The 26338-nt window shown below is 33.0% G+C and overlaps 3 protein-coding genes across 3 annotated transcripts; all 3 read right to left on the bottom strand.

Annotated features, from left to right (window-relative positions):
* Window positions 1-5339: 5339 nt before the first annotated feature.
* On the bottom strand, window positions 5340-7746 carry LOC136068242 (exopolygalacturonase-like). Its single transcript, XM_065775152.1, has 4 exons — window positions 7570-7746; window positions 7133-7444; window positions 6114-6626; window positions 5340-5973 (listed from the first exon to the last, which is right to left on the bottom strand). The coding sequence occupies exons 1-4, from the start codon at window positions 7705-7707 to the stop codon at window positions 5746-5748; spliced, it is 1191 nt and encodes a 396-aa protein (XP_065631224.1). The 5' UTR covers window positions 7708-7746; the 3' UTR covers window positions 5340-5745.
* Window positions 7747-10773: 3027 nt separating this feature from the next.
* On the bottom strand, window positions 10774-16318 carry LOC136068247 (exopolygalacturonase-like). Its single transcript, XM_065775157.1, has 8 exons — window positions 15982-16318; window positions 14605-14767; window positions 14349-14519; window positions 13408-13477; window positions 12759-12781; window positions 12305-12638; window positions 11237-11749; window positions 10774-11130 (listed from the first exon to the last, which is right to left on the bottom strand). The coding sequence occupies exons 1-8, from the start codon at window positions 16316-16318 to the stop codon at window positions 10903-10905; spliced, it is 1839 nt and encodes a 612-aa protein (XP_065631229.1). The 3' UTR covers window positions 10774-10902.
* LOC136061515 (glycerophosphodiester phosphodiesterase GDPDL3-like) lies at window positions 16275-23005 on the bottom strand (the record flags this gene model as incomplete). Its single annotated transcript, XM_065775156.1, has 9 exons — window positions 16275-16894; window positions 17330-17813; window positions 18309-18451; window positions 19303-19587; window positions 19739-19777; window positions 20583-21084; window positions 21224-21336; window positions 21873-21880; window positions 22794-23005. Coding segments are annotated over 9 exons (2094 nt in total), but the record flags the coding sequence as incomplete, so codon positions are not given.
* Between the last annotated feature and the right edge of the window lie 3333 nt (window positions 23006-26338).

Below are 26338 nucleotides of genomic sequence, written 5' to 3'. Positions count from 1 at the left end.
GTCTTTTTTTTTTTTTTTTTGAGTGGGAATTATTAGTTTCTTTCCATTGTATATATTGTTAGTGATAAAAAGGAGAAAAAAATTACACTAAGAAGAATAAAAGTACAAAACTATCCCCACTCTTTCATTCTCATACTTTTAATAATGAGAGTATAATAGAAAGGCTTGGCCAGCCTAATATCATGTCACCCCCCATGCCACATCTTCATCATCCATGTTATAGGTTGAGACGAAATGAGTTGTCTACAATTGCCATCAGAGATGTCAACCACAATGGCCAATGGTAGGATTGAAAACCAACCAAGTTGGTTCAACTGTTGATGTAACTTTTTGAAAACCGACAAAAACCTACCTGACCAACATATATGGAAATATATATATATATATATATGTGTGTTTAATATAAATATAAAAATAAATGATAAACTCCTTATTTGGTCCTTATCTTTTACACCATATTTTAATTTGGTCCATAACTCTTTAATTATGTCAATTTGGTCCATAACTCTTCAATTCCGTTGATATGACAATAAACTAATTTTCCATTGACATGGTTTTTTTGAATAAAAAAATGCCACGTAAAACTCAATATTAGTTTCGAGTTCTTTGCAATTTTTTTTTTAAAAAAAATATTGGAACTTGATATTTGTAATATCCAGTTTTTTTTTTTTTTTGGCCAAAGGTGATATCGAGTTCTATGTAAACAAAAATGAGACTAACATTCCAGTTAGTTTTATTTTACTTAAAAAGTGCTGCGTGAAAACAACTTGACAACATGATAGTAGAGATTTTTAGAGAAGTTTTGTTTGACCTGAGGATTCACAGTTTAATTTCTATCATCTCCACGGTAATATATGTGATATGTCAAAAGAAGGCTTCACTTTTTTCCAAGCCTTAATTGCATATCTCTGCAATTTCAACACAAGTTGATTCTTGTATCATACCTACATATAGTCTCTTTTACTGTTAATGAACTGTGCAAGTTTTCTTCATTTCCACAATAAATCAGTTTCAATTTTCTTGGTCCTACTTTTATTGTATCATTTTTTTTATTGCATCGTTATTTAAGTGCTGTGAAAATACGTTTAGATGAAAAAGTTTTGTAAAAATACGTATTGTGATATTTAAACACTAAAAACTGTTGTTTAAACAACAGTACCAAATGGCCCTTAAACCCAGCCAAACTTGTCTAATTTTTTGGGCTTTGACTGGGCTTGGGCTAGTTCATAATAGGTAGGCTTAATTTGATATATTTTTTTAATACATATATAGAATTTCAACGTATAATTTCCGTTTATCATCTTATCAAGACACTAATTAGTTTAAGCTGTAAGTGACAGGATTTGAACCCTCTTTTTATTCGAAGATAAGAACCAATTGAGCTAATTGAAACTCACAATTTAATTTGATAATTATTTGGTTAAGTTTTGGCTAAGTTGCAATATTTGCAGAATCAGATTAATACTAAGTTGTTGCGAAAAAATAAGACTTATTGTGAAATTTTTTTTGTAGTATCTGTTAACCATCTTTAAAAATCCGTAGTACCGCTATGAGGGATTAGGGCATTAGGCTGTAGGATTGTTTGCATCCCATAAATACATACAAATGACATCTATGATATAATCAGACATAACATAAAATCTATTTTTGAATTTTAAGGTTGCTGGGCACATAGATTGGCTACGTTGGGTTCAGGTTCTAGGGCTTTCAACACAACTTCAGTCAAAATTTATCTCGGCTTGACTTTTTCTATACAAGCCCAACCCGAGCCCAAGGCAAGTTCGAAAAATCCGATCTTAAGTTAGAATTGGGTTTAGGTTTATTTGATCTAGCTTGCCCTATAAGAGCATTCACATCAGTGGATGGAAACTTATGTATAATAGAAAAAACTACCATTTTTACACATTTTGGCTCAAAATTGCTCCACATCAGTGCTTCCAAAGTCTGGTATAATCATTTATATTTATCCATGAGCTACAGTAACCGTGTATATATACACGGTTACTGTAGCTCATGTATTTATTATTTTATTACTATAAATTCGCACCAATTTTTCTCTCTCTTCTCTCCGTGCACAACTACCTCACCTCCTCATCTTCTTCTCCTCATCAGATGCACACAAACACAAACACAACCACACACAAAGAACACAGACAAACCCACGCTACAGTTGCTGGAGATTGGTGCTTGCTGGAGATCGATGCTCAGAGATCTGACCGGTGCTTGCTCGGAGATCAGATCGGTGCTTGAGGAGTGAAGCTGATCGGTGCTTGCTGGGTGTCCGATCGGTGCTTGCTGGGTGTCCGATCGATGATCGGTGCTTGCTGGGTGTCCGATCGATCGGTGATCGGTGCTTGCTGGGTGTCCGATCGGTGCTTGTTGGGTATTATTATTTGAGAAGCTTCAGTGAAGCTGTGGAGAGATGGAGATAAAGAGAGAGATGAGTATTGCTGGGTCTTGTTGTTTGAGAAGCTTCAGTAAAGCTGTGGAGAGATGGAGATAAAGAGAGAGATGAGTAGAGAGAGATAGCAACAGATCAGAAGAAGGGGTAGAGAAAGTGAAATAGAGAGAGAGAGAACATGTATGTATAGGAAGTTGAGAGAAATAATAAAAAAATTGAAAAGAATGAATATTTTACTATAAAATCTTGTAAAATAAATGAATTGATGTGGGTGTTTTGTAAAAGTGAATGTGTAAAATAGAAAAAGTAGGTTTTTAGTGTAAAAATAGATGTGTAAAATAGAAATGCTGATGTGAATGCTCTAAGTAGGCTGAGTTACACCCCTATCAATTTTCCAAATCCTCAGTAAAGATTGTGCATCCCCCACTTCTTAAAAAAAAAATTGTGCATCCAACTCATTAACATGACCAACTCAACCCAATATCTTTGGTTTGTTTTTCGTTGGTCGATAATTGAATTGGGTTCTTCTGTTTTTTAGCTTGGGCTGGATCAAGTTCAATTGGCAAAAATTTCAACGTAAGTAACCATCTCAGTCCATATATACTATTACTATTAATAATTTAAAAATACTTTCTCTTTCCTACACTACACACATCATATGTGACACCTAAGTACTAAATTTTTTTCTCATCTCTTTCTCATGCCTATTATATAAATAGTAATAATTTATTAAATAATAGCCTTAAAATAGTTGAATGAAAACTCTTTTATTTATTTATTTATTAGAGATGACCTAATTCCACAATCTAACTTGAATACTGCAGGTTGCATTTAGTTGGTCTTTAGAGTTATCATGAGTTGGGTTGGACTGGGGATTTCTTGATCCAAGTAGATTGGGTAGATTCAAAAATACCCTAAACTCTACTAAAACCCAACCTATAAACACTCCTTGTTGTCTGGATACTTCAGAACTAAGACCGTTCTAATGTTAAAGGAGGTTTTGAAACTGGAAATGGGGAGAGGAAGACTGAGTTTGAGTTAAGTGATTTGAAGCAAGAAGAAGAAGAATCAGATTCAAATGTGTTAAAGAATGAGGAAGAAGAGATAGCTATAGCAACAGCTAGTAACCAACAGTCATCTAGATCAAAATGATGACGTTTGGTTTAGTGGCAAACAGTGTCGTTTTGCACAAGTTTAATTCAAGATTATTACCCTAGCTAGAAACGATGTCGTTTTGAGCATAGTGTTTAAAATGCCTTTATCTCTCTTTGAAGTGCCTTATTCTAGATTCACTCTACTTTGGCAATTCCATGAAGCTTAAGTCCTTCAACAGTTTCTTGAATACAGTTATAGAGTGGTGCTTAGCTAGATAGATTGTTATGAGTTTGTTATGATTCTATTAGAGTAGGAGTTTCTAGAACTTTTCCTAATGTATGCTCTATAAATAGAGCTTAATCAATTTGTAAAGATTTAGAGCTTGGAAATATAGTTTTTCAGTATTACTCTGAGATATTCTCTCTCTCTCTCTCTCTCTCTCTCTCTCTCTCCACCAATGTTATATACATTCCAAGCTCAAATTCTCACATCTAATGCTCCTTTTTACCATGCATAAACTGAATCAACAATTAGGATAAGCNATACACTCCTTCCCTTTTTCTATTGAAAAACCAATTGTGGATTTTCAGTCACAAAACCAATCTTCATAACAAATTTGAACCATTAAATATTAAATGTGAATTTAAATTTAAGAATGATTCACAAGATTGATTCGTTTGAATAGAAAATTGTATTTTATTAATGACATAAGAAAAATCAAACTGCTACATAACTAATTAATTAATAAATAAATTCATCTTGGACCAATTTATGATGTCCTCGTCACTAATGTTCATCAAGCAAGCCATGTGGATTGGACAAGTCTTCTTAGCTAATGATACCTTGATCTCACAACCTTCCGAGTGTGTCATTGATAAGCACCCTTATTTGTATGGGGAATTCGCTGCTGATAGATCCCGCCCAATGTCCTCCTCCTTCCCCTACCGAAACTTTCTAGTTATGAATCAAAAATAGAATTAATGGGCGATTCTTGGCTCCAATTTCAAATTCGGTATTATATGTTTGCTCCAGCTTTTTTTTTTTTTTTTTATATGTTGAAACAGTTTTTCTTTATCTATGGCAATGAGTTTTGATGTATTGGGTATATCTGTATTTATAGAAGCTTTTATTTTTGTTCTTCTCCTTCTAAACCCCCCCCCCCCCCTTCTATTTTACTTTACTTGATTTTCTTATATAGTCTCTATCTTTCTATTTCCTTCTTCCATCTGTTAATCATCCATTCGCTTTTCTTCTGGCCGTCCGTCCCATCAGAGGCTTTATCAGTACTCAAGTGGTTCACTCTGATCAACGTTGCCCTGCTAAGGGGTTATATCCCCATTAATGCGGCCAGAGGGGTTAGGTGAATGCATTAAGTGTGAATGTGACAGCTTGCTCTGGGCTTGTCCCTTCCTAAAATTATCCTTAATATGCTGAGGACGAAGAGGTCCTCGGCGTGGGTCAAAAAAGAGGCTTTCCCCAACTTAGCCTTAGATGGTCAGTCTTCCTCGGCATCGGCCTTGGGCCTACTACACGATGGGCTGAGACTATCAGGCCCACGGGCCCCACATTACTAAATAGCTAAATCAAAAGAATAATTATTATATTATAATGTCTATTACAATCTATCAAATTTACCCTAAGTCTTTTTAAGTGAGGAGTTAATGTTGTGAAAACATACTAAATCCCACTAGAGAGCGGATTCTTAGTAATTTATAAGTGGTTGATGTTTTTAGGCACATAAAGTAATAAAACACAGCATAATCATTCCCCTTCAAAACACCTGGAAGTTTTGCCCTTTAATTAGAAGTGTAACACTAACTCAGAAACCACCCCACAAAAAAAATAAATAAATAAAATAAAAATATTATTTACACCACATTATCCAAAGAATTAAAAGAATAAGAGTGAAGTTATAGAAACCTTTAGGAGAGATTAGTGCCATTTTCCTATAAGATATTATTACATGCAAATAAAGCTACTTATTTACTCCGCAGTCCACATTATACAAAGAATGGACACATCACCTTAAAATTTCAAGGGCACTTTCTTTTAGAATCAAATTTCAAAACAACTGACAATTTACAAATACGAAGTGGAATACACCGCCTACAACTGTACAACATTTCTTGTAGGTAAGCATTCAAATCAAGTACAAAACAATATACTGTCCGAAGAATGTAGGTTAAGAGTGCTAGATTATTCATCTTCAATTTATCTTGATTTCAAGCAAGGTGCTGCAACTAGGAGTGCTATATGCAAGATTGGGGTTGTTGTAAACCATTAGCAATACCTTTGGCATTGACACATGAGGATGCCACAGGTCCTTCAACACCATGGTAAATTAGGTTAATCTCGTTGAGCTCAATCTTCTCACAAGGTTTGCTTTTGCTACAATCAAAAGCAACTGCAAGTTTTGAACTAGAGGTGCCCCTAATGTTTCTGTACTTAACATCGTGAATCTGAACTTGGGAGTCACCCTGTAGATAAAAAAGATCACCAACATGGTAAAAGAAGTTTTGTATAACATATGATTTAATCAAGAAAATAGTCACTCAAACCAAAAACCTATGCAAAAGGAACAAGCATATGTAAAATCATTTGAAAAAGAGCTTGGTACCTTTTCACATTTGCGAGATGGGCAATATTGTTGATCAATGATGATGGGGTTGTTGACATTCTCCATGATGATGTCTTCAAATGTAAGGTTGAAAACATTGCCTGGATAAGGTTTAGCCCATGTTTTGACCCTCAAGCCATTTTGAGTGCCAATGAAGGTGCAATTAGTCACTGTTAATCCACTAACATCTTCTTCATTAGGTCCCCCACCAAGGCTTCCAACACTAGTTCCATGACCTGGGCCACATATTACGTTCCTAATGTTTATGTTTTTAGAACCAGGACTCATTGATACACAATCATCTCCGGTGGCTATTGTCGAATCCGTGATTTCAATATTGCTAGATGAACCAATGTGTATTCCATCGGTATTGGGGCTATCTTCAGGTGCTATTATATGTATGTAATGAAATTCTATACCTTTGGATCCAAAAATGTTTATGTGGGCACTCTTGCTGTTGATTGAAGTTAGGCTAGTAATCTTTGAATTGGTGACAAAATCAAATCTCAACGACTGGAAGGCATAAAAGAAAACCACAACGTGAATAATATGCATCTCAAACACAATTACAATTTAAAGTGTTTTGATTAAATTTTGTGGTTTATTTGACCTATTATATATATATATATATATAACATAAGGGAATTGTTATAATAAGTAAATAAAACGTACCTAATAGCTTAATAAACTAAATAAGTAAATATCTTTATAATTATAATAATTATTATTATTTTAAAAAGGGGTAACACAACCACAAAACATTAGATAGTAAAGAAAGAAATTAGATTTAAAATTTTTCTAATGAGGATAGAAAATGAAATCATTTTTTAAAACGAACATTTTCTAAGTACAAGGAAAAAAAATAGATTATGGAAATGTGAAACTATATGACCTATAGAAAAGTCTACTGGATGAAAAGAACCAAAGGATGCAAAAATGAATGATTCAAGACAAAACACGTGATTATGGGCAACACCATTTTTTAGCCCAATTTAAGAAGGATTGAAACAAGAACTTACAATGGGAAGAGATTTGCAGTTTGGATCTTTACTGCAAGTATTGTCATCCCAAGCAGAGGGACCTTGGCCATCCAATTTTCCGCCACCCCCGAGTATCAACTGGTCTATATATTGGAAGGTGATCCAATGGTCAACATTAATTGTAGATGCTTTATCTGTAGGAGCTTGTAGGGTCCCTATGATTTGAAATTCCACTTGGCCCTTGCATGGGCCTTCCAACACTATAGGCCGCAACATATATGTTCCTTGTGGGATTAATACAATATTTTTTCCTTCAGATTGGCAAGCTTTGTTAAATGCATTTTCAAAAACCTACAAAGACAAACACACACAATAACAAAATTATAAAACAATTACATTGCTCTGTTAATATACTTCAATGCTGCTGACCTAAGAAAAGATTCAACATTAACCTAATTCTCTTGATCAAAAATTACCTTACTGTTATCAGATTTTCCATCGGCAATAGCACCATCTTCCATCACATTAAAAACTGTATTTCCTAACCCAACTTCAGAAATGCATGCTAATAAGAACATTAGGTAAACACAACGAATAACTGATATTGAACCCATATTTTTTAACTTTTGCTACTACTACTGCTATTTGATTGTTATGGTTTTTCAGTATTTATAATGACTTTTTGTAGATAAAAATGGAATAAAATTAACAATAAAGAATGCACAATAATTTTTCAGCAATATTCCTAAATTATCCTATCTTCTCACACTTGAGCCCACCACAAATCTACAATGTGTGCTATTTTTAGAATGAAGAGAAATGAAGGGGAAGGATAGGAGAACAAAGGGGAAAGTGGCTGGAGTGTACTAAAATTTAGTTTTAATCGTCTTTTATTCTCCTCTTCTTTTCCCTCCCTTTATCTCCTTCCATCCAAAGATAAAGTTAGTTTTTTTTTTTTTTTTTTTGGTTAATGGTCCATGTGTGAGGTGATAGTTTAATTTTGAATTGTTGTAAATTTATGTTATGCCCCTTAGGGTATTATACCCGCAGTTTTTTTTTTTTCATTTTCTATTTTGGACCATATTAATTCAAATCAAAGAATTAGGAATTAAAATCCACTCAATAAAAGTACTTTAGGCCAGATGCATGATCGGCCCTAATAATTCAGCTATAATTGATGGGTTAGAAATTATGTGGATGATTTTTTGTTTAACTTAATAAGGTTGGGAGAGAGTTTTCTGATGAACAAGAGAAGAAAGGTATTAAGGAGGAGGATAACTTTTATCATCTTCTCCTTCAAAGATTAGGATAAATTTAAATGATGTAATTTTGAGACTTTCCAATTTCTATGCGTTAAAAATTTAAAATAAAAACAGTGTAGGGGTATTTTAATATTAGAATGATGAATAATAAATAAATTAATGAGGTAATTAGTTAAGTATTTTTTTTTAAGTGAGAAGTTAGTGTTTTAATCAAAATAGTTGTTGAAATATTAAAATTCAAAAAAAATTAATTTTAATTTTTTGTTAAAGAATCATTTTCTTTTTAATTTACAAATACTATAAGTAGACATATTTCTAAAAATTTTTTTTTTTTTTGGGTAAGTTCTAAAAAGTATTTGTTATTTAAAACAAGAAGGATTAAATAATGAGATTAAATTCTATAAGGATGGGTGTAAAACTTATGTTTACACCATCAAATAAGTGATTGCCACATTAGCATTTTACTTAAAATTTATTAAAATTCAATACATCCTGTCACACCTAATAACATTTCGATAGATTTCCAATTTGGTTGGATTTATATATGGGTATTAGAATTGATTGAGTGTGATTGTATTTATTCTTAAATATGTGATAAGATGATGTGGCATGTTGAGATTGGAGGGTAAAACATGGGTTTTACACCACGTCCTTATAGAATTTAATCTCTTAAATAAATATATATATATATATATTTTTTTTTTTTAACGCCATTTTTGTTTTTTTTTTTTTTTGGAGAGAGAATATTACAGGGAAACTAAAATTAATAAACAAAAACAGAAATTCAACGGAAACAAAAAATATATATATTTTTTCATGAAGCTGGTTTACCAACCTTTTCCAACCGAATATTTTATGAGTTGTTTTTGGTTTACTTTTTGTTCAAGAAGAGTCAACTGGCATGAGGTTTGTGCTGATGATACACCTAATAATCTCCACTAATTACCCTAATGTATTGAAACCCATGACAAGTTTAGGCCACTATTACTCAACTTCCATTTCAATTTCAGTAATTACAAAGTAGGATTTAATATACATTTTAAAATTCAAATTATATTTGACTAATTTGATGCATATTTATATTTATCATTGTGCTATGTCTACTCTCCACTAATTACCCATGGCTTCTTCTCCAAAAAATAAAAAATAAAAAATAACCCATGGCAATTTTCAACTACTATTACTAACCTTCCATTTTAATTTAAGTAACAATAATAACAAAGTAAGACTTAACATGCATTTCAAAACTCAAATTATGTTAAATAATTTAATGCATATTTATTATAGTGATATGTCTACTCCTAACTACCCCAATTTATTCTTACCCATCACAATTCTCACACTTCCATAACAAAGTCAGACATTATATACATTTTCAAAATTCAAATTTTGTTGACTAATTTAGTTCATATGTGACGTGTCTAATTGTTTCATATTTAAAATATTACGGAGTATTAATTTTTTGGCTTGAGTTATATACAGTATTATTAATCATTATATAAAATAAAGGGAATAAAACAACATAGGTACCCCGTATAAAATAGTTTATTAATCCTAGAGGATAGTAATATACTCATGTACTTTATTAGTGATTATGTTGAATGGTTGATTATAATATAATAAAGACTATAATTACTTTTTTTTCTTTAATGTCCATTTTTAAAAATAGAAAAATTCTTTTCTAAATGCAATCTCTTTCTTGATTGATTTGAATGAAAATTCATTTTGAATTACTATTTAATATCATATCTAAGCAAGACGGTGCAAAGCGAAGTGGATTAGGCGAGTTGGGCGTATTAAAGGGTTGAGTATTTTGAGAGTTTTAGTAAAAAAATTATTAAATCTAATTTCATTCCCTCTCATTCCTCCCAATTTTAGGAGGAATGAAAAATTTGAGGTTTTAAGATAATAAAAATGAATGAGTATTCCCTCCCACTTAAACTCACAAACAAGAGAATAGATTTTCTATTCTCTCCATTAAAACTCCTAAACAAGAGAGGAGAAGAATATTCTAAAATTATTCTTTTTATTCATTTCCACTCCGTTCCATTCCCTCCTCCCAAGCGGAACCTTAATGGGATTTTTTTTTTATATGCTCAAATACATTATTTTATTTATTTCGTATCATTATCAAAATAATATAAAAATATTTTAAATAATATAAAAATTAAATGATCATTTGTTAAAATCAAAATAGTGTTTTCGTTCATTTAAATATGAAAACAAAACTCACTGCAACAATTTGAAACAAAATAGTAAAAAACCAAAACGTTCACTTTCTCTTATCAATCTTCTTTTTCTTCATACCATCCTCTTAAATTGGCTATATAGCATTCAAAGGAACTTTTTATTTTTTTAGAATCAAATTTCAAAGTCAATTACAATTTACAAATACGAAGTGGAGTACATCACAGCTTACAACATTTCTTGTAGATAAGCATTAATATCAAGTAAAACACAATATATACTGCCAAGAACATAGGTTAAATATAGGATTATTTAACTTGAATTGTCTTCATTTCAGGAAAGAAGATGCAAACAGGAGTGCTATATGCAAGATCCGGGTTGTTGTTGACCATTAGCAATTCCTTTGGCATTAGAACATGAGGATGCCACAACTCCTTCAGCACCATGGTAAGTTAGGTTAATGTTGTTGAGCTCAATATTCTCACAAGGTTTTCCTTTGCTACATTCAAAAGCAACTGCAACTTTTGAGCTAGAGGTGCCTCTAATGTTTCTGTACTTAACATCTCGAATTTGAACTTGGGAGTCACCCTGTAGACAAAAAAAAAATCACCAATATGGTAAATTAAGTATTGTACAACATATATTTTAATCAAGAACAAGCACACATCACAATATTTGAACAAGAGATTTGTACCTTTTCACAATTGCGAGATGGGCAATATTGTTGATCAATGATGATGGGGTTGTTGACATTATCCATGATGATGTCTTCAAAGATAAGATTGAAAACATTGCTTGCATAAGACCTAGCCCATGTTTTGACCCTCAAACCATTTTGAGTGCCAATGAAAGTGCAATTAGTAACTGTTAATCCACTAACATCTTCTTCATTAGGTCCCCCACCAAGGCTTCCAACACTGATTCCATGACCCGGGCCACACGTTACGTTCCTAATGTTTATGTTTTTAGAACCAGGACTCATTGATACACAATCATCTCCAGTGGCAATTGTTGAATCCAATATTTGAATATTATTGGATGAACCAATGTGTATCCCATCAGTATTGGGGCTATCTTTGGGTGCTATTATATGGATTTGATCAAATTTCATATCTTTGCACGCAAAAACATTCACGTGGGCATTCTTGCTATTGATTGAAGTTAGGTGAGCAATCCTTGAATTGGTGACGAAATCAAATCTTAATGACTGAAAAGCATAAGGAAAACACACAATGTGAATAATATGCATTTCAAACATAATTACAATTTAAAAAGTGTTCAAATTAAATTACGTGGTTTATTTAACTTATTTTTAAAAATGGGAATCGATTTAATAAGTTTATTAGTTGTAAATAAAAAATGTTCCCAGCAAGTTAATACATCAAAGATACACCTAAAAATAAATATACTAAATAAGTCAACTTCTTTTTTTAAAAGAAAGAGTGGGGGGTGACACAACCTCAAAACATATTGGAGATAATAAGAAAGAAATTAAATTGTAAAATTTTATAATTGAAGAGGAAAGAATTTTTTTTTATATTTATTTTTAAGGAACATAATCTAAGTACAAGGGAAAAAATAGATTATAGAATTGTGAAGTTATATAACTTTATTTACGGAATTGTGAACATAATCTGAAGGATGGAAGCATAGTAAAAACGAAAACTAAGAATGACACATAACAAAAGGCCCAAGAACATGATCATGGGCTACTCCATTTTTTAGCCCAATTTAAGATGTATTTGTTGAAATAATAACTTACAATGGGAAGAGCTTTGCAATTTGGATTTTTACTGCAATAATTGTCATCCCAGGCAGAGGCACCTTGGCCATCCAATTTCCCACCACCCCTGAGTACCAACCGGTCTATGTATTGAAAGGTAATCCAATGGTTAACATTAATTGTAGATACTTTGTTTGTAAGAGCTTTTAGGGTCCCTATGATCTGAATTTCCACTTGACCCTTGCATGGTCCTTTCAACACTATAGGCCCCAGCATATATGTTCCTCGTGGGATCAACATAAGATTCCTTCCTTCAGATTGACAAGCTTTGATAAATACATTTTCAAGCTTTGATAAATACATTTTCAAAAACCTACAAAGACACACACACACAAAAATTATAAAACCATTACATAGCTTTTTAAAAATGCTTTAATGCTACTCATCCAAGAAAAGATTCATGGTTATCATAATTTTATTGAGCAAAACATACCTTACTGTTATCAGTATTTCCATCTGCAATAGCACCATCATTCATCACATTAAAAACCATTTTTTCCGAACCCAACTTCAGAAATGAATGCTAATAAGAACACCAAGTAAACACAACGAAAAACTGATATTGAACCCATGTTTTCCACTAGTACTAACTTCTTTCTTTCTTTCTTTCTTTCTTTCTCTCTCTCTCTCTCTCTCTCTCTTTTAAATAAAATGATAATAGAATTTTATTGAGTAAAAAACTAGACAATAGATACACTACAAAACTTCAGAACAAGGACTCTTCCACCCAATACTTTACAATAGGGTTTCTCCGTTTTATAATGAATTTTCATAGATAAAAATGGAATAAAATAAACAATAAAGTTAAGGACAAAACAAAACTATAACAATATTTCTAAATTAGCCTATCAACTTACACATGAGCCCACTATAATCTGCAATTTAATTTAATTTTTTTTTTAATGGCTCATGTGTGAAGTGATAGTCTAATTTAGGAATGTATCAGGTAAACACAATGCATTTTTTATATTAAACCCATGCTTTCAACTACTACCACTTTATTGTTATTGTTTCTCTGTTTTTTTTTTTTTTTTAAAGAAAAAGTTCAGTACATATTATTAAGGTAGGCTATTGAAATTAACCTGAAATACAGATAGAAGATCTAGTGGTACTTCTTCCATCCAGACTGACATTTGAGGAGGAGAGGTTTCCCTGCTTTAATAATGAATTTTATTAGATAAAATAGAATAAAATTCACAATAAAATTAGGCACACAACAAAACTTCACAACAATTTTACAACAATATTCTTAAATTAGCCTACCACCACACAAGCCCACCACAATATGTCATTTAGATTTCTATTTTTATTAATAGCTCATATGTGAATTGATAGGTTAATTTAGGAGAATTGTGAATTTGTTGTAACTTTGTGTAATGTCCTAAACGGACTCTAAAATCAGAAAATTTTATTTAGTTCATTTGAAGGATCACCTCAACAATGTTCAGTGGTTATCCCACTCAAATACCATAATGCCATGTGTACAATAGAACCCAATGAATGATTAGGGTCTTTTAAGGAAGTGGCTTAAGGTTCATCCTAATGTGAGGACAATATGTCTCAAACTTTAAAGGTCCTTGATAAGCAGCAATGCACAAATGGTATGTAAATTAAAAATGGAAGAGAGAGAAATGAAAATCCTATGGTTCTTATATGGAGTATGGACCTACAATAACAAGCCTTGACACATTGCTAATTATGAGGCTACATTCAAGACGTGTTTCTAGTTTCTATACTTCTCATAACAGGTCTTGACATACTGCATGCATTACATGTAGAGTTCAAAGTTGAAACCTTCAAATATAGGAGCATTTGAGATTCTATGAATTGGTCCTTTTTTTTTTTATAACGACATTTTTTCAAACCTATAGCCTTTTTTTTTTTTTTTTTTTTTTTTTTTATAACAACGACATTATTTCAAACCTATAGCCTTTTTTTTTTTGGGTAAAATAAGGATTGCATTTACAAAAACTAAGGAACAAATATAGTCACAGCAGAGTCAGGACACTTCCTGCTTAAATACAAGCCATTAAACTCAGCAATAAAAGTACTAACTACGTCCACAGGTGAACACAAAAAGAGATTAAACTGACTCTCTTGCACAGCTCCCATCCTGGCCAGCCTATCTGCACTTCTATTTGCTTCTCGAAAGCAATGCTTAAAACGGATTTGGTGAATTTGAGTAGCCAGTAGCCTGCAGTCATTCACCAGAGGAGAAACCAAATTGTTTGTGCAGTTTGAAGAGGACAAAACATCAATAATAGCTTTAAGCATCTAACTCTACTTCAACAGCATTAAAATTTCTATTTACGCAGAGTACAAGCCCATCCTGTGATGCCCATAATTCGGCTAAGTAGCTGGATGTAATTCCTATATTTCTCGCAAATCCCACAATCCAGGCGCCCTCTTCATCACGAATGACTCCCCCCACCTCCCGCTGGTCTGGGATTCCCAAGAGAGGATCCCTCAGTGTTCAACTTAACCCATCCATGGCTCGGTCTTTCCCATCGAATCTGCTTAACAACGAGTTGAGATGGAGATTTTTTGGAAATAAGCACAATAGAAGAACTCCAAAGCTCTATGTACTACCTCTTTAGCTAGCATGGGATTGATTCTTTTGTTCTTGAAAACCACCTGATTCCTATTGTTCCAGATGGTCCAAACGGTAAATGGAAACACAATTTTCCATGGAATTGGGAACCGAGAATTTGCCTTGTCAATAGCACAATTATTGACAGCCACATGGGGAGGTTTTGCGTGAAGAAGGGGCCATTATTTGCAGATATTCCCAGTTGGAATCAGGTGGCCTTGATGGCGGGGCAATCTCAAAGGGCATGGGAAGTCGTTCCTACACCAGCCTGACACAATGGACAAGGAACACCTGCCTCTTGATGCTAATCGCTCTCTAACTCCAATGCTGTTATGGCAACATTTCCGTAGGAAGGTCTGAACCTAGGAAGGATTTTTAGATCCCATACCCAATTTCCCTGGAAAGGCTCAGGGGGGCCCAGCTCCGCTGCAAGCCTGTAAGCACTTTTAAGATCAAATTCTCCATGCTTTGCCCCCACCCAAGTCAGTCTGTCTTGGCTTCTTGAAGCTATCACAAACGGGGTTGCTTAGAGCGCTCTCTTGCAATTCAGAGGAAGATCAAATGGGATCATGGACCAATTTCATCCCGCATTGTTCCATAATAATTGTTCTTTATTTCTCAGACGTGTGAAGTTTGAATCCTAGATCCCTTATTCACCGACAAATGACTTTACTGGTCAATGGTTAAACTAACTAATAACTAGAACCTACAATTTGGTCATTTGATCAAAGAATATTTGGAAATTGGAATTCGCACAATGGACCTCATATAATTGAATTTTAAATTTTAAATTTGGCAGATTTTGACCTAATTTTACCGACAATAATTTCGGCATAACTATGAGAGATTATGATCAAATTAGCTGAGAAATTATGGTCCTTGTCTAGGAATTGAATTTTGAACTTAAATGCATATTGATTTTTGGTGAGTTGACGATTTGGTGTGTTTTTGACTCTTGGCTAATGCAACTGACACTAATTTCGGCATTACACGCTGATCAAATTAGCTTTTGCTCTTACCAAACGAGGCTTACACTAATTTTATTGATGCTTATATATACGTTAACGGCTCGCTGCTACAGCCAAATCATCCATTATTTCAGTAGAAGTGTGAACAGTTACAGCTTCAATGGCGTGAAAACAATTGAAAGAGAAATTATTCATTCGTCCATTATTTCTTCTTTTCTTTTCTTTTTGGACATTCATCCATTGCTTCATTTCTTGTATTTTTACCCGCTCTTCCTCTTTGCCTAAGAAAGTGCTTAAACAATTAGCCAGATGTTGCAACTTGCAACCTTCCAAGCAATGTGAATCCTTGACGGTTGATTGCTCACTATGAAAATTAGAAGCAGACCAACAGTTGAGAACAATCTGAAGTTCCATGCATTTGCTTAATGCAGTCATTAACTCCACTACTTATGTCATACACAATGCACACCAAAGAATAATTATGTGTATATTTTACAACAAAACGGAAATACAAATTGCATACTCAGAATAAATCCATCATCACATCTAGGATCTACCTCTCAAGAATTTGTATTCTCAAATTACAAGGGGAAGAATGAACATACCTACAATGTTCAAAAAAGAAGAAAGAATTCACTGCAGTTTAGGAAAAATTTGGAACCTTGTTGCCATGCAGCAAAGAAGGGTGATCATGTTACAATTTTCAAACTAGAAAAAGAGCAGAAAGGAGCATTGCAAGATATGGAAGGAAGAAGCATGAAGCAATTTTAGACTGCCCATTCCGTGGAGGTGGAGCACTCGTTGTATTTACACCACCTGGGCTGGAAGATGGTGCTGTCGGGGTCTTTGAAAGAGGTGGTATAGGTGGCTCCATCACATCACTCTCAGTCAGGACAGGGTACGGAGCCTCAGCTGGTGGCAGGTACCCAGGAGTAATGACTTGCATGAGACTCCCAGCTTCAACAGGGGTCATATAAGAAGGTGTTTTTTTGCCCAATAAACATAGACTCCCTGCATTACATTGGAGCGTGTCATTGTATCAGTAACTAGAGACAAACTTGAACAGCTCTATAGGACCATGCCAGGGGAGAAACAAAATGCTTCATAGGAAACAGAATTGAATCAATTGATTATAAAAAGTTCCTGGAGGATTTAAATGAGAAGAGGCAAGATGAAATGAATGTCTGTTGGATGCAATATTGTATTAACATTTTTGTCCAGCAGCATTTTGTTACTGAGACCTGTGATTACAAAGCATTTATGTTCTAATAAGCATGCAAACGGTGGCCAGGTTGTTAATCTATTAATCTAGTTTTATAGTGTTGTGTCAAAAACTTCTAGAAACCTAAGAATAATGCCAATGCAATTCTTAGTTTTAGTGTTTAACATGTGTTTCTGCATCATTTAAATTAAGAGAACCAATAAAAGTATCCTGTATCCACTTACTTTTGTATCTGGCAGCTGTCTTGGGGTAGTCAGTGATGATACCATCAACACTGGCTCCCATGACATATGAGTTGATCTCAACAGTTGCATCTGAGAAGAAGTCCCATGCTTGAGACACAAACTCATTGCTGAAGGTTTCAACATATACAGGGAGTTTAGATGATTGTAACTTCGATACAGTATCACTAGCAGCAGTAAGGAATGCATTATTTTCAGGAAAGACAGAGGCCTTGCTGACAACCACAGCATGAGCAAACTTTTTAATATCCCCAACGGCTGAGTTTGCGGCATCACGAATATTCTCATCAACCTTGTATACAAGCTCATAATTCGTTTTGTCCTTGAATTGCTGTAGAACTGAGCTGTTAGTGGACTGAATCATGACTCTCAGTGCTACCTGATTATCATAACCAGCTTTACTCAATGCATCCTTCACTGCCTGGACTACATCTAATTCCTCGTCCCCTGCAAGGTAGGCCGCATTCTGAAAGGAACAGAACATAAAGAAATGGCATCATCAACATAAATAGTCAAGTCAGGGTAAGAAGAATTTTCATGTCTCAATTGGCAATACGCAGAATCTACATCCAAACATTCTTGACCAATATGAAACACAGTGGTTTCTGCATTGGCACCAGCATAACTTTTGAGAAGGAATGCACGGCAGTCAGTGTCAACCTAAAGCAGAGTCATCAAGCATGACAGATCACACTCTATACAAGAGTGGACACCTACAAATTATTGACTAAGAGAATTTCGAAAGAAAACAACTGAAAACCATTGCTGACATACCTAACCCCTCTCCCTAACCCCCAAAAATTTGATAGAACAAAGAAAACACGTTACACCAATAAAAATGTTCAGTCTGTAACAGGCATGATCTCTGATAAATTACTAATCATGGATTTCTGGTTTAAAATATCTTTTCTTGTAAAGTTTTCTTAGTATCTAAAAAGATGCAGGCATAGCAAATACTCACCTCTATGCTGATCAAGACACCAGTAAGAGAGCCAGCTTTCTTTGACAAGGTCAGAAAGTCAGCCAATGTTAGATATTTTCCAGCATTTTTGGACTTTGGATTCCGGAACAATCTGTAGCCTGCATAGGGGTTTGCTATGGACGCTGCAGGAATTTAGAAAAAAAATGCAGGGATGTTAAATATGATTCTAGGAGTAACTTTGCTATTCATTGTATTCACAAAAACAGAACAGCATATGCCAGTCAAATAACATAATCAAAATGCACAAGAAGATATAGAACAAGGAAAGCAGATGAACTGTCATGAGAAAGGGCCCTCTCAACACATAAGAATTTAGGATGTCTCAATTTATTTTCCCTCTCTAAGGTCCAAAAATCTTTTCCAAAATGTTACAACATCCCAAAAGTATAAGTGAAAGATTTACATTTTCAGACTAAAGTTGACTAGATCAACCTAAAGTAAAGTTGTAGTAACATTTACTTCCTTTTTTTAATTATATGTTTGAAGTGGTGGAGGGGCAGGATTCGAACTTAGTCATCTCCATTAGAAACACCAAGAGAAGCCATTTGAACTAAAGCCTAGAGGTCATTGGCAATAACAAGTACTTTCTGACTCTTCCTTGTACCCCTGAATTTCCTACATAGATGTATGGTTCAACACTCCAGTAGTTCTCAAAGAGTTTACATAGAAAGTTTGGACATGTGGCTTACTACATTTACGCACCACGTAGTTGCATGATCTATGTGATGACCCAAATCACTAATAAAATCAAGAAATAGTCATGCTCCAATTAATGAGAATACTTATGAAAATATAGTTATAATTAGAAGTTAGTAACATTTCCTCCAGTTATAATTTTGAAAGAAATTAGGTAGGATGTTTCTCTCTTATTAGTAATAACAAAAGCTGTGTTTGGCAAAAAAAAATTTAAATAACATTCTAAATATTACATTTGCACCACAGAACATGTAAATGACAACCAAATTCAACTTACGTGTCAAAGATTGAATCTGACTCCATGTCAGGCTAAAGGTAAATATTCCACTGCCAGACTTGATAGCTGGAATGCTTTTTGTAAGGTTGCTGAAAATTGATTGAGCAACTGTTGTGCTATCTATCAGATTTATTGAGCTTAAGCAAAATGGAGTCCCATCCTTTGCCAATTGAACTGGACAGTCAAGTATATCTACATGATCAGCAATAGCTTTCATATATGCTAAGTCCGTACAACCAGGGTAATCTCCACTTGCTCCATATTTAGAGATGACCAAAGCCTTTGCTGTAGAACGAAAAGGTAAAAGAAAAAGGTCAACAATAATATTCTAAAAAATAATGTTGCCATAAAAATACAGTTAGACAAGCTCATCGATCAGTTACAAGCTGAAAAGAATCAAAGCTTTTATTAGAAGCAATATGCAATAGTTATATACCTTGTGCTGAAGCATTTTTACCTAGATGAGCATAGCAACCTGCAATGTGAGAAGAGAAATCAGCATCTTGAAGAGATTATCATTGAAATAAGCAGGCAATAATCTATCATAGATAAAATTAACTGATTATGTCCAAATTATCAAGACATTACTGTTAAATGAAATGCAACTAAAAGCAACGGTATTTTAATCCTTCAGTTCTTAAAATGTAATTGTGGCCTGTGACACACAAAAACATTTGCAAGTACTAATAGAACAAAATCCAGTTTCACTTCTATAATAACCTGATCAAGGATCTCTGTATTAAAGGTAGTCCCAGAACTAGAAATGAAATTGAAAAGTCTCCAAAATTCATGGTGATTTTTAGTAAATTAAAAAATGTATATATTGATAAACTTCAACTTCTCATGAAGTGGTAGGATGAATCATGAATGCATCTGTATGAAGCTAGAAATAGCAAGAATTTAGAAAAATAATGCAGGAAAGTTGTTCAAGGTTATCTGGAGATGCACACTGATATTCACATGATTGCACGGATGAAGAGTAAATCAGTTCACATTGAATGTCCTACTAGGTCAAGCAATGAGCAAAGGAGAAATCTATCAAGGAGTCCTGGTAGACAGACCCAAGGAAACTGGAATTAGAAGCTTTATTGATTTGATCATTAGAAATCTAATGCATCTGTCAGAGGGTTCAGGTAGGCAGAACAACTTAAGATTTTATGAAAATTTACATAACTCAAAATAGCTAGAGAAACTTTATACTGAACTATTACCACTAAGTTTTTAGGTATGCATGATAATTAGGTGAACACCATCTTTAAAAGGTGGAAAAAAAAAATTACCTATAGCCTCTGATGGAGTAATTGGGAAGTCGGCCAGCACACCATCAACAGAGAAGTCGCCATTGTCAAAGTAATTCAAGAACTCAGTTACGGGATCGTAACTATAATTGAAGCTAAATGGAACATCATTCGAAAAATCTGATACAAAAATCTCTAGCCCTTCTTTATGAGCATCCAAAACAACAGACGTATGAGGTAGTAAATAATTATTTGCATCTACAGGCCATATGTAAGACTTGGGAACCATAATTCCAGAGGCAAATGTCTTGATAAATGTAAGATTCTTTAAGAGAGAACCATAAGTCTGGTTGGTTGAAGGGTCAGTCTCATCTTGTCCTAGAAACCGGAAGACCAGTTTTGTCGTTTTTGGATTTAATCGTGCCGTAATACTTTTTAGGAAAGCAACCTCTGGTGATGAAATATAATTAACAATTACAGATTTTGATACAGAAATTACAAAGCTTCTCATACTCAAATTGTGTTGCGTGAAGAATTGATCATGCTGCACAAGTATGAGAACAAAAAGGTTGGTCAATATGATAGCTGTGCAACCAGCTCCTACGTGTTTAGAGAAACACCTTAACAAGAAGAAGAGGAGAGATCAATCAAATTTTAAGACAGAATTATAATCTTTAATTTACCTGAACATTCAACCAGAAACCTGGTGGCTTAGTTGAAGCCACATCTTGAACAGTGAGAATTGCGAAGCCATTGCCATCAAACTTATTAGTTCGAGAATAGACTCCTTGAGTTACTGGTTAGAAATACAGAAAATACAAAAAAAAAAAAAAAAAAAAAAAAAAAAAAAAAAAAAAAAANATTAAGACCTGCATTGGTCTAACCTTAACAAGCACCGCATGATGCTTGTTAACATTCCCATTTTTATATAATAGCTCAGATAAAACAAACTCAAGGAATGAGGCCTAATTGATTAGACAACACATAAACTGACTTCTCTTTCTCTTCAAATAAAAAAATTATTAAATTGTCCTGTAATTGTTAGCTTTTAAAAAACACACCTACACATACCAGACACACAATATATTTTTTCACATACTGAAACATGTTATTTGAAACATGGTACCAAATACAATTTTTTTTTATGAATACTATAAATACTTGTTTTCACAATATTTTTTAAACCACAATTTTTACATCATTTTAAATAATGATACTAAAAATCTCCAACTAAACTATCATAAATACGAGTAATACTTAGATACTCTCAATATACAAAGAATGATACTCATTTTTTTTCATATTTATAATGGATTCGCTCATTCAATTTACAGTAAACTCTACCATAAATATAAGATAAAGTTGATGGTAACTAGTCTACACAGGCTTCCTTAGGACAAAGAGTAGTTAGTTGTAACAGAAACCGGCTGAGTCGAGCCGCTTACGTTTGACAACAATAATATGATCATAAGACACAAACGTGGGTACGCGTATTTAACTACACCGTCCCTCTCATTCATTACCAAAGCCCCATTATTTTCTCGTTAATTAACTAGTTTAAATGTATTACATTAATTTTTTTTTTTGAGATCTAAATATATTACATTAACAACAAAAAAAAAATAAATTATAAATATACGTCAGTTTAGCCCGTAAAAGCAACAGAGCTCATAGCTCAACTCTCTCTCTTGCTCTTTCTCTCTCTCTCTCTCTCTCTCTCTCACAAATAGTACTGAATCTGAATTCATTTTCCGAGAAAACCTGATCGCCGGAAGTTCCGTACTGAGTCTCCGACGATCAATTGTATTGATTTTCCAGCAATGTATAACTCACGCGCTCAAACTCTCTTTCTGCTTCTACTTCTTCACATGGTGCTGCTAGCACCTCTGGCCTCTGCTCAGGGATCTAAATGGTCTACACTTAGCGGTGAATCTTCTTCTCTGTCTCTGTCTCTGTAGCTTTTTTGTTACTAATTTTTTAAACTATGTTTGGTTGCTGAGAAAGAAGTGAAGGGAAATGAAAATTTTGTATATATATATATATATAGATATATATTTTTTAATAATAAATTTTGTGTTGCTTTGGCTCTGGAAAGGTGAAAAACTCATTTATAGTAACTTTTATTAACTTGATCACTTTTTATTATTAAAAAATATATATCTATATATATATATATATACAAAATTTTCATTTCCCTTCACTTCTTTCTCAGCAACCAAACATAGTTTAAAAAATTAGTAACAAAAAAGCTACAGAGACAGAGACAGAGAAGAAGATTCACCGCTAAGTGTAGACCATTTAGATCCCTGAGCAGAGGCCAGAGGTGCTAGCAGCACCATGTGAAGAAGTAGAAGCAGAAAGAGAGTTTGAGCGCGTGAGTTATACATTGCTGGAAAATCAATACAATTGATCGTCGGAGACTCAGTACGGAACTTCCGGCGATCAGGTTTTCTCGGAAAATGAATTCAGATTCAGTACTATTTGTGAGAGAGAGAGAGAGAGAGAGAGAGAAAGAGCAAGAGAGAGAGTTGAGCTATGAGCTCTGTTGCTTTTACGGGCTAAACTGACGTATATTTATAATTTATTTTTTTTTTGTTGTTAATGTAATATATTTAGATCTCAAAAAAAAAAATTAATGTAATACATTTAAACTAGTTAATTAACGAGAAAATAATGGGGCTTTGGTAATGAATGAGAGGGACGGTGTAGTTAAATACGCGTACCCACGTTTGTGTCTTATGATCATATTATTGTTGTCAAACGTAAGCGGCTCGACTCAGCCGGTTTCTGTTACAACTAACTACTCTTTGTCCTAAGGAAGCCTGTGTAGACTAGTTACCATCAACTTTATCTTATATTTATGGTAGAGTTTACTGTAAATTGAATGAGCGAATCCATTATAAATATGAAAAAAAATGAGTATCATTCTTTGTATATTGAGAGTATCTAAGTATTACTCGTATTTATGATAGTTTAGTTGGAGATTTTTAGTATCATTATTTAAAATGATGTAAAAATTGTGGTTTAAAAAATATTGTGAAAACAAGTATTTATAGTATTCATAAAAAAAAATTGTATTTGGTACCATGTTTCAAATAACATGTTTCAGTATGTGAAAAAATATATTGTGTGTCTGGTATGTGTAGGTGTGTTTTTTAAAAGCTAACAATTACAGGACAATTTAATAATTTTTTTATTTGAAGAGAAAGAGAAGTCAGTTTATGTGTTGTCTAATCAATTAGGCCTCATTCCTTGAGTTTGTTTTATCTGAGCTATTATATAAAAATGGGAATGTTAACAAGCATCATGCGGTGCTTGTTAAGGTTAGACCAATGCAGGTCTTAATTAATAAAAAAAATAGATAAATGGAAAAGAAAAAAAAAAGACATAAAACTAGCTCCCCAGTTTATTTTAATATTTTTTTTCTCTCTATAAATCTAACCCCATAACATATAAAATTGAAGGAAAAAAAATGACATAAATTTAAGGAAAAAAAATGACATAATTTAAAATAAATAAAAAAAAAAAGACAAAAAGCAATAAAAAAAAATCCTTTATAAGTGGTCCTAAGATAATAACTTTTTTTTAATGAGATAGTTCATTACTAAATAAGGGGGGAGGTATTAAGTACTAACTCATTTCTATCCTCTTAAACGAAAATGCAAGAGGGGGAAGAGAGGATATGATAAAGAGTCCATTCCAAGTCCAAAGAGAAGCCTAGCGGGATGTGGTCCTAAGACTATACATATGCATAATCCCTTGTTCCACACAGAATACGTTATTTAAAAATAAAATAAAATAAAATAAAATAAACCTTGTTGGTGGCCCTAAGATGGCAACTTTTTTATTTTTTGGATAATTATTGGAGGGTGTAGAGCAATAACTCATCCCTATCTTTTTGAATAAAAATCCGAAAGGGAAGAGAGAAGATGGTATAGGGCCATTCCATGAACAAGGAGAGGCCTAGCAGGATGTGGGACATTACTTTTATTAATGGCAGCGCCACATTGACCTTGTGGTTGTGGGGTTCAATTGAAACCCCAGACTTGGAACCAAAAAAAAATTATATATAATAATTTTATAATTTTTTGATTATGACCACCTTAAAATAAAAATTTGAACCTCTTAAAAGAAACTCAATACCAAAGCAATCCCTATCATTAAAAAAAAAAAAAAAATTCAACACCAACCTTTATCTTGACATATTTAGACAAAGAGAAAAAATAATCCTACAATAAACAATTTGATTTAAAATTTGGGGAAAAAATAGCAAGTTTAACAACAAAAATTAGTAATTTGTTGATTTTAAATCTCAGAAAAAGATAATTAAGGGAGCAATAAAGTGTAAACCCTATAAGACAATTAAGTGTGAGGTAATGAAAGTGAGGTGTGGGATAGTGGGGAGTGAAGACATTTTTTTTTTTTATAATGATTGCATTGTTGTGTTGAATTTTTAATAGAGTAATGTAAAAGGCACAACAAAAATTCTTCTTAATGAATTACAAAGACTAATAAGTTTTCACAGTTGAGATGAATTGTTAAATAAAGAATTGAAAAGAGTAAAGATAAAAACCAATAAATAATAAACTAAAATATTCTAAGAAACAATAATTAAAGTTTTTTGAGAACAAAACAATAATTAAAGTTCACTTAACAACAATAATTAATAACTTTATTATACTATTTAATAATAAGGATTTCCAAGGTTTAATCTTAGCAGAAATAATTAATATTTTAATTATATTAAAAAAATATGTCTAATAAACTTATAGTTTATCCTTTATTCTCTTACCAGTACTATGTATAACTTTTTAATAAGGAAATCACATATTTTTACAATATTCATTTCCTACCTAAAACTTATCTTCTAAAAGAACTTGGTGCTAACTTGAAAAATCTTCCTTCAAATTATGGCTTATAACTTATGAGAAAATGTCTATCTTATTATCCTATATATTAAGATAAAATAAGAAAATATTATTTATAAAGAGGTTATTGCTAGCCTCTTCAACACGAATTTGAATGAACCCCCTAAAAAATATTTTTGGAGCCACACTGACTTTCACAAGAGATATTTAGTGACATTATTTTTCATGAAAATGCTAAAACACACTTTAGAAAACTTATAAAGTGATTTGACAAGAACAGGATTAGTGTCACCTTAATAACATAATAAATGAATATTTTTAGAGTCTAGTGAACAGATGTCATTTATTAATGGACCATTTTAAGAAATCTTTTAAAACACTTTCATGAAAAATATAAAAAAGTTAAAAAAAAAAATCAATTATACTCTTTTCTTCCCCAATAAAAAGTTCTAAAATTATTTCTTAAATCAATGTTTTTAGGGTATCGTTAACTTTTCTCATACTAGAATTACTTAATTTTTTTATGCTTGGCAACTCATCAAGATATTTTTATCCGTGTTTATTTCTTGAAGCCTCCGCAGGGTAGGAATGGATATTCTAATGCTTAGAGTATTTTGAAATATAGAAAAAGAAATCTAGATATTTTTCATCGTACTCATTTCTTGAAGCCTCACGGATTAGGAATGAATCAAATGCTAATGGTGTATTTTTAAAGATAGAAAAGAGAAGTCGAGATATTTTTTGCTCATTTCTTGAAGCCTCACGGGGTTGGAAAAGTAATACACGAGGACACTAATCGGAGAATAAGAAATGGGAAGAAAGGTTAAAAACTAGTTCGACAAGTGGCTATCAAATACCCTATATTGGCTCATTGTAATATACATTGCATATAGCACAAAGTGTAATCATCAAGGACCTCTCTCTTTTTTT

The sequence above is a fragment of the Quercus suber genome, unplaced genomic scaffold, assembly GCF_002906115.3.
Source record: "Quercus suber isolate HL8 unplaced genomic scaffold, Cork oak 2.0 scaffold_106, whole genome shotgun sequence".
NCBI classification, from domain to species: domain Eukaryota; kingdom Viridiplantae; phylum Streptophyta; class Magnoliopsida; order Fagales; family Fagaceae; genus Quercus; species Quercus suber.
The sequence above is the reverse complement of the archived record's forward strand: the minus strand, read 5'-3'. Positions and strand labels throughout refer to the sequence as shown.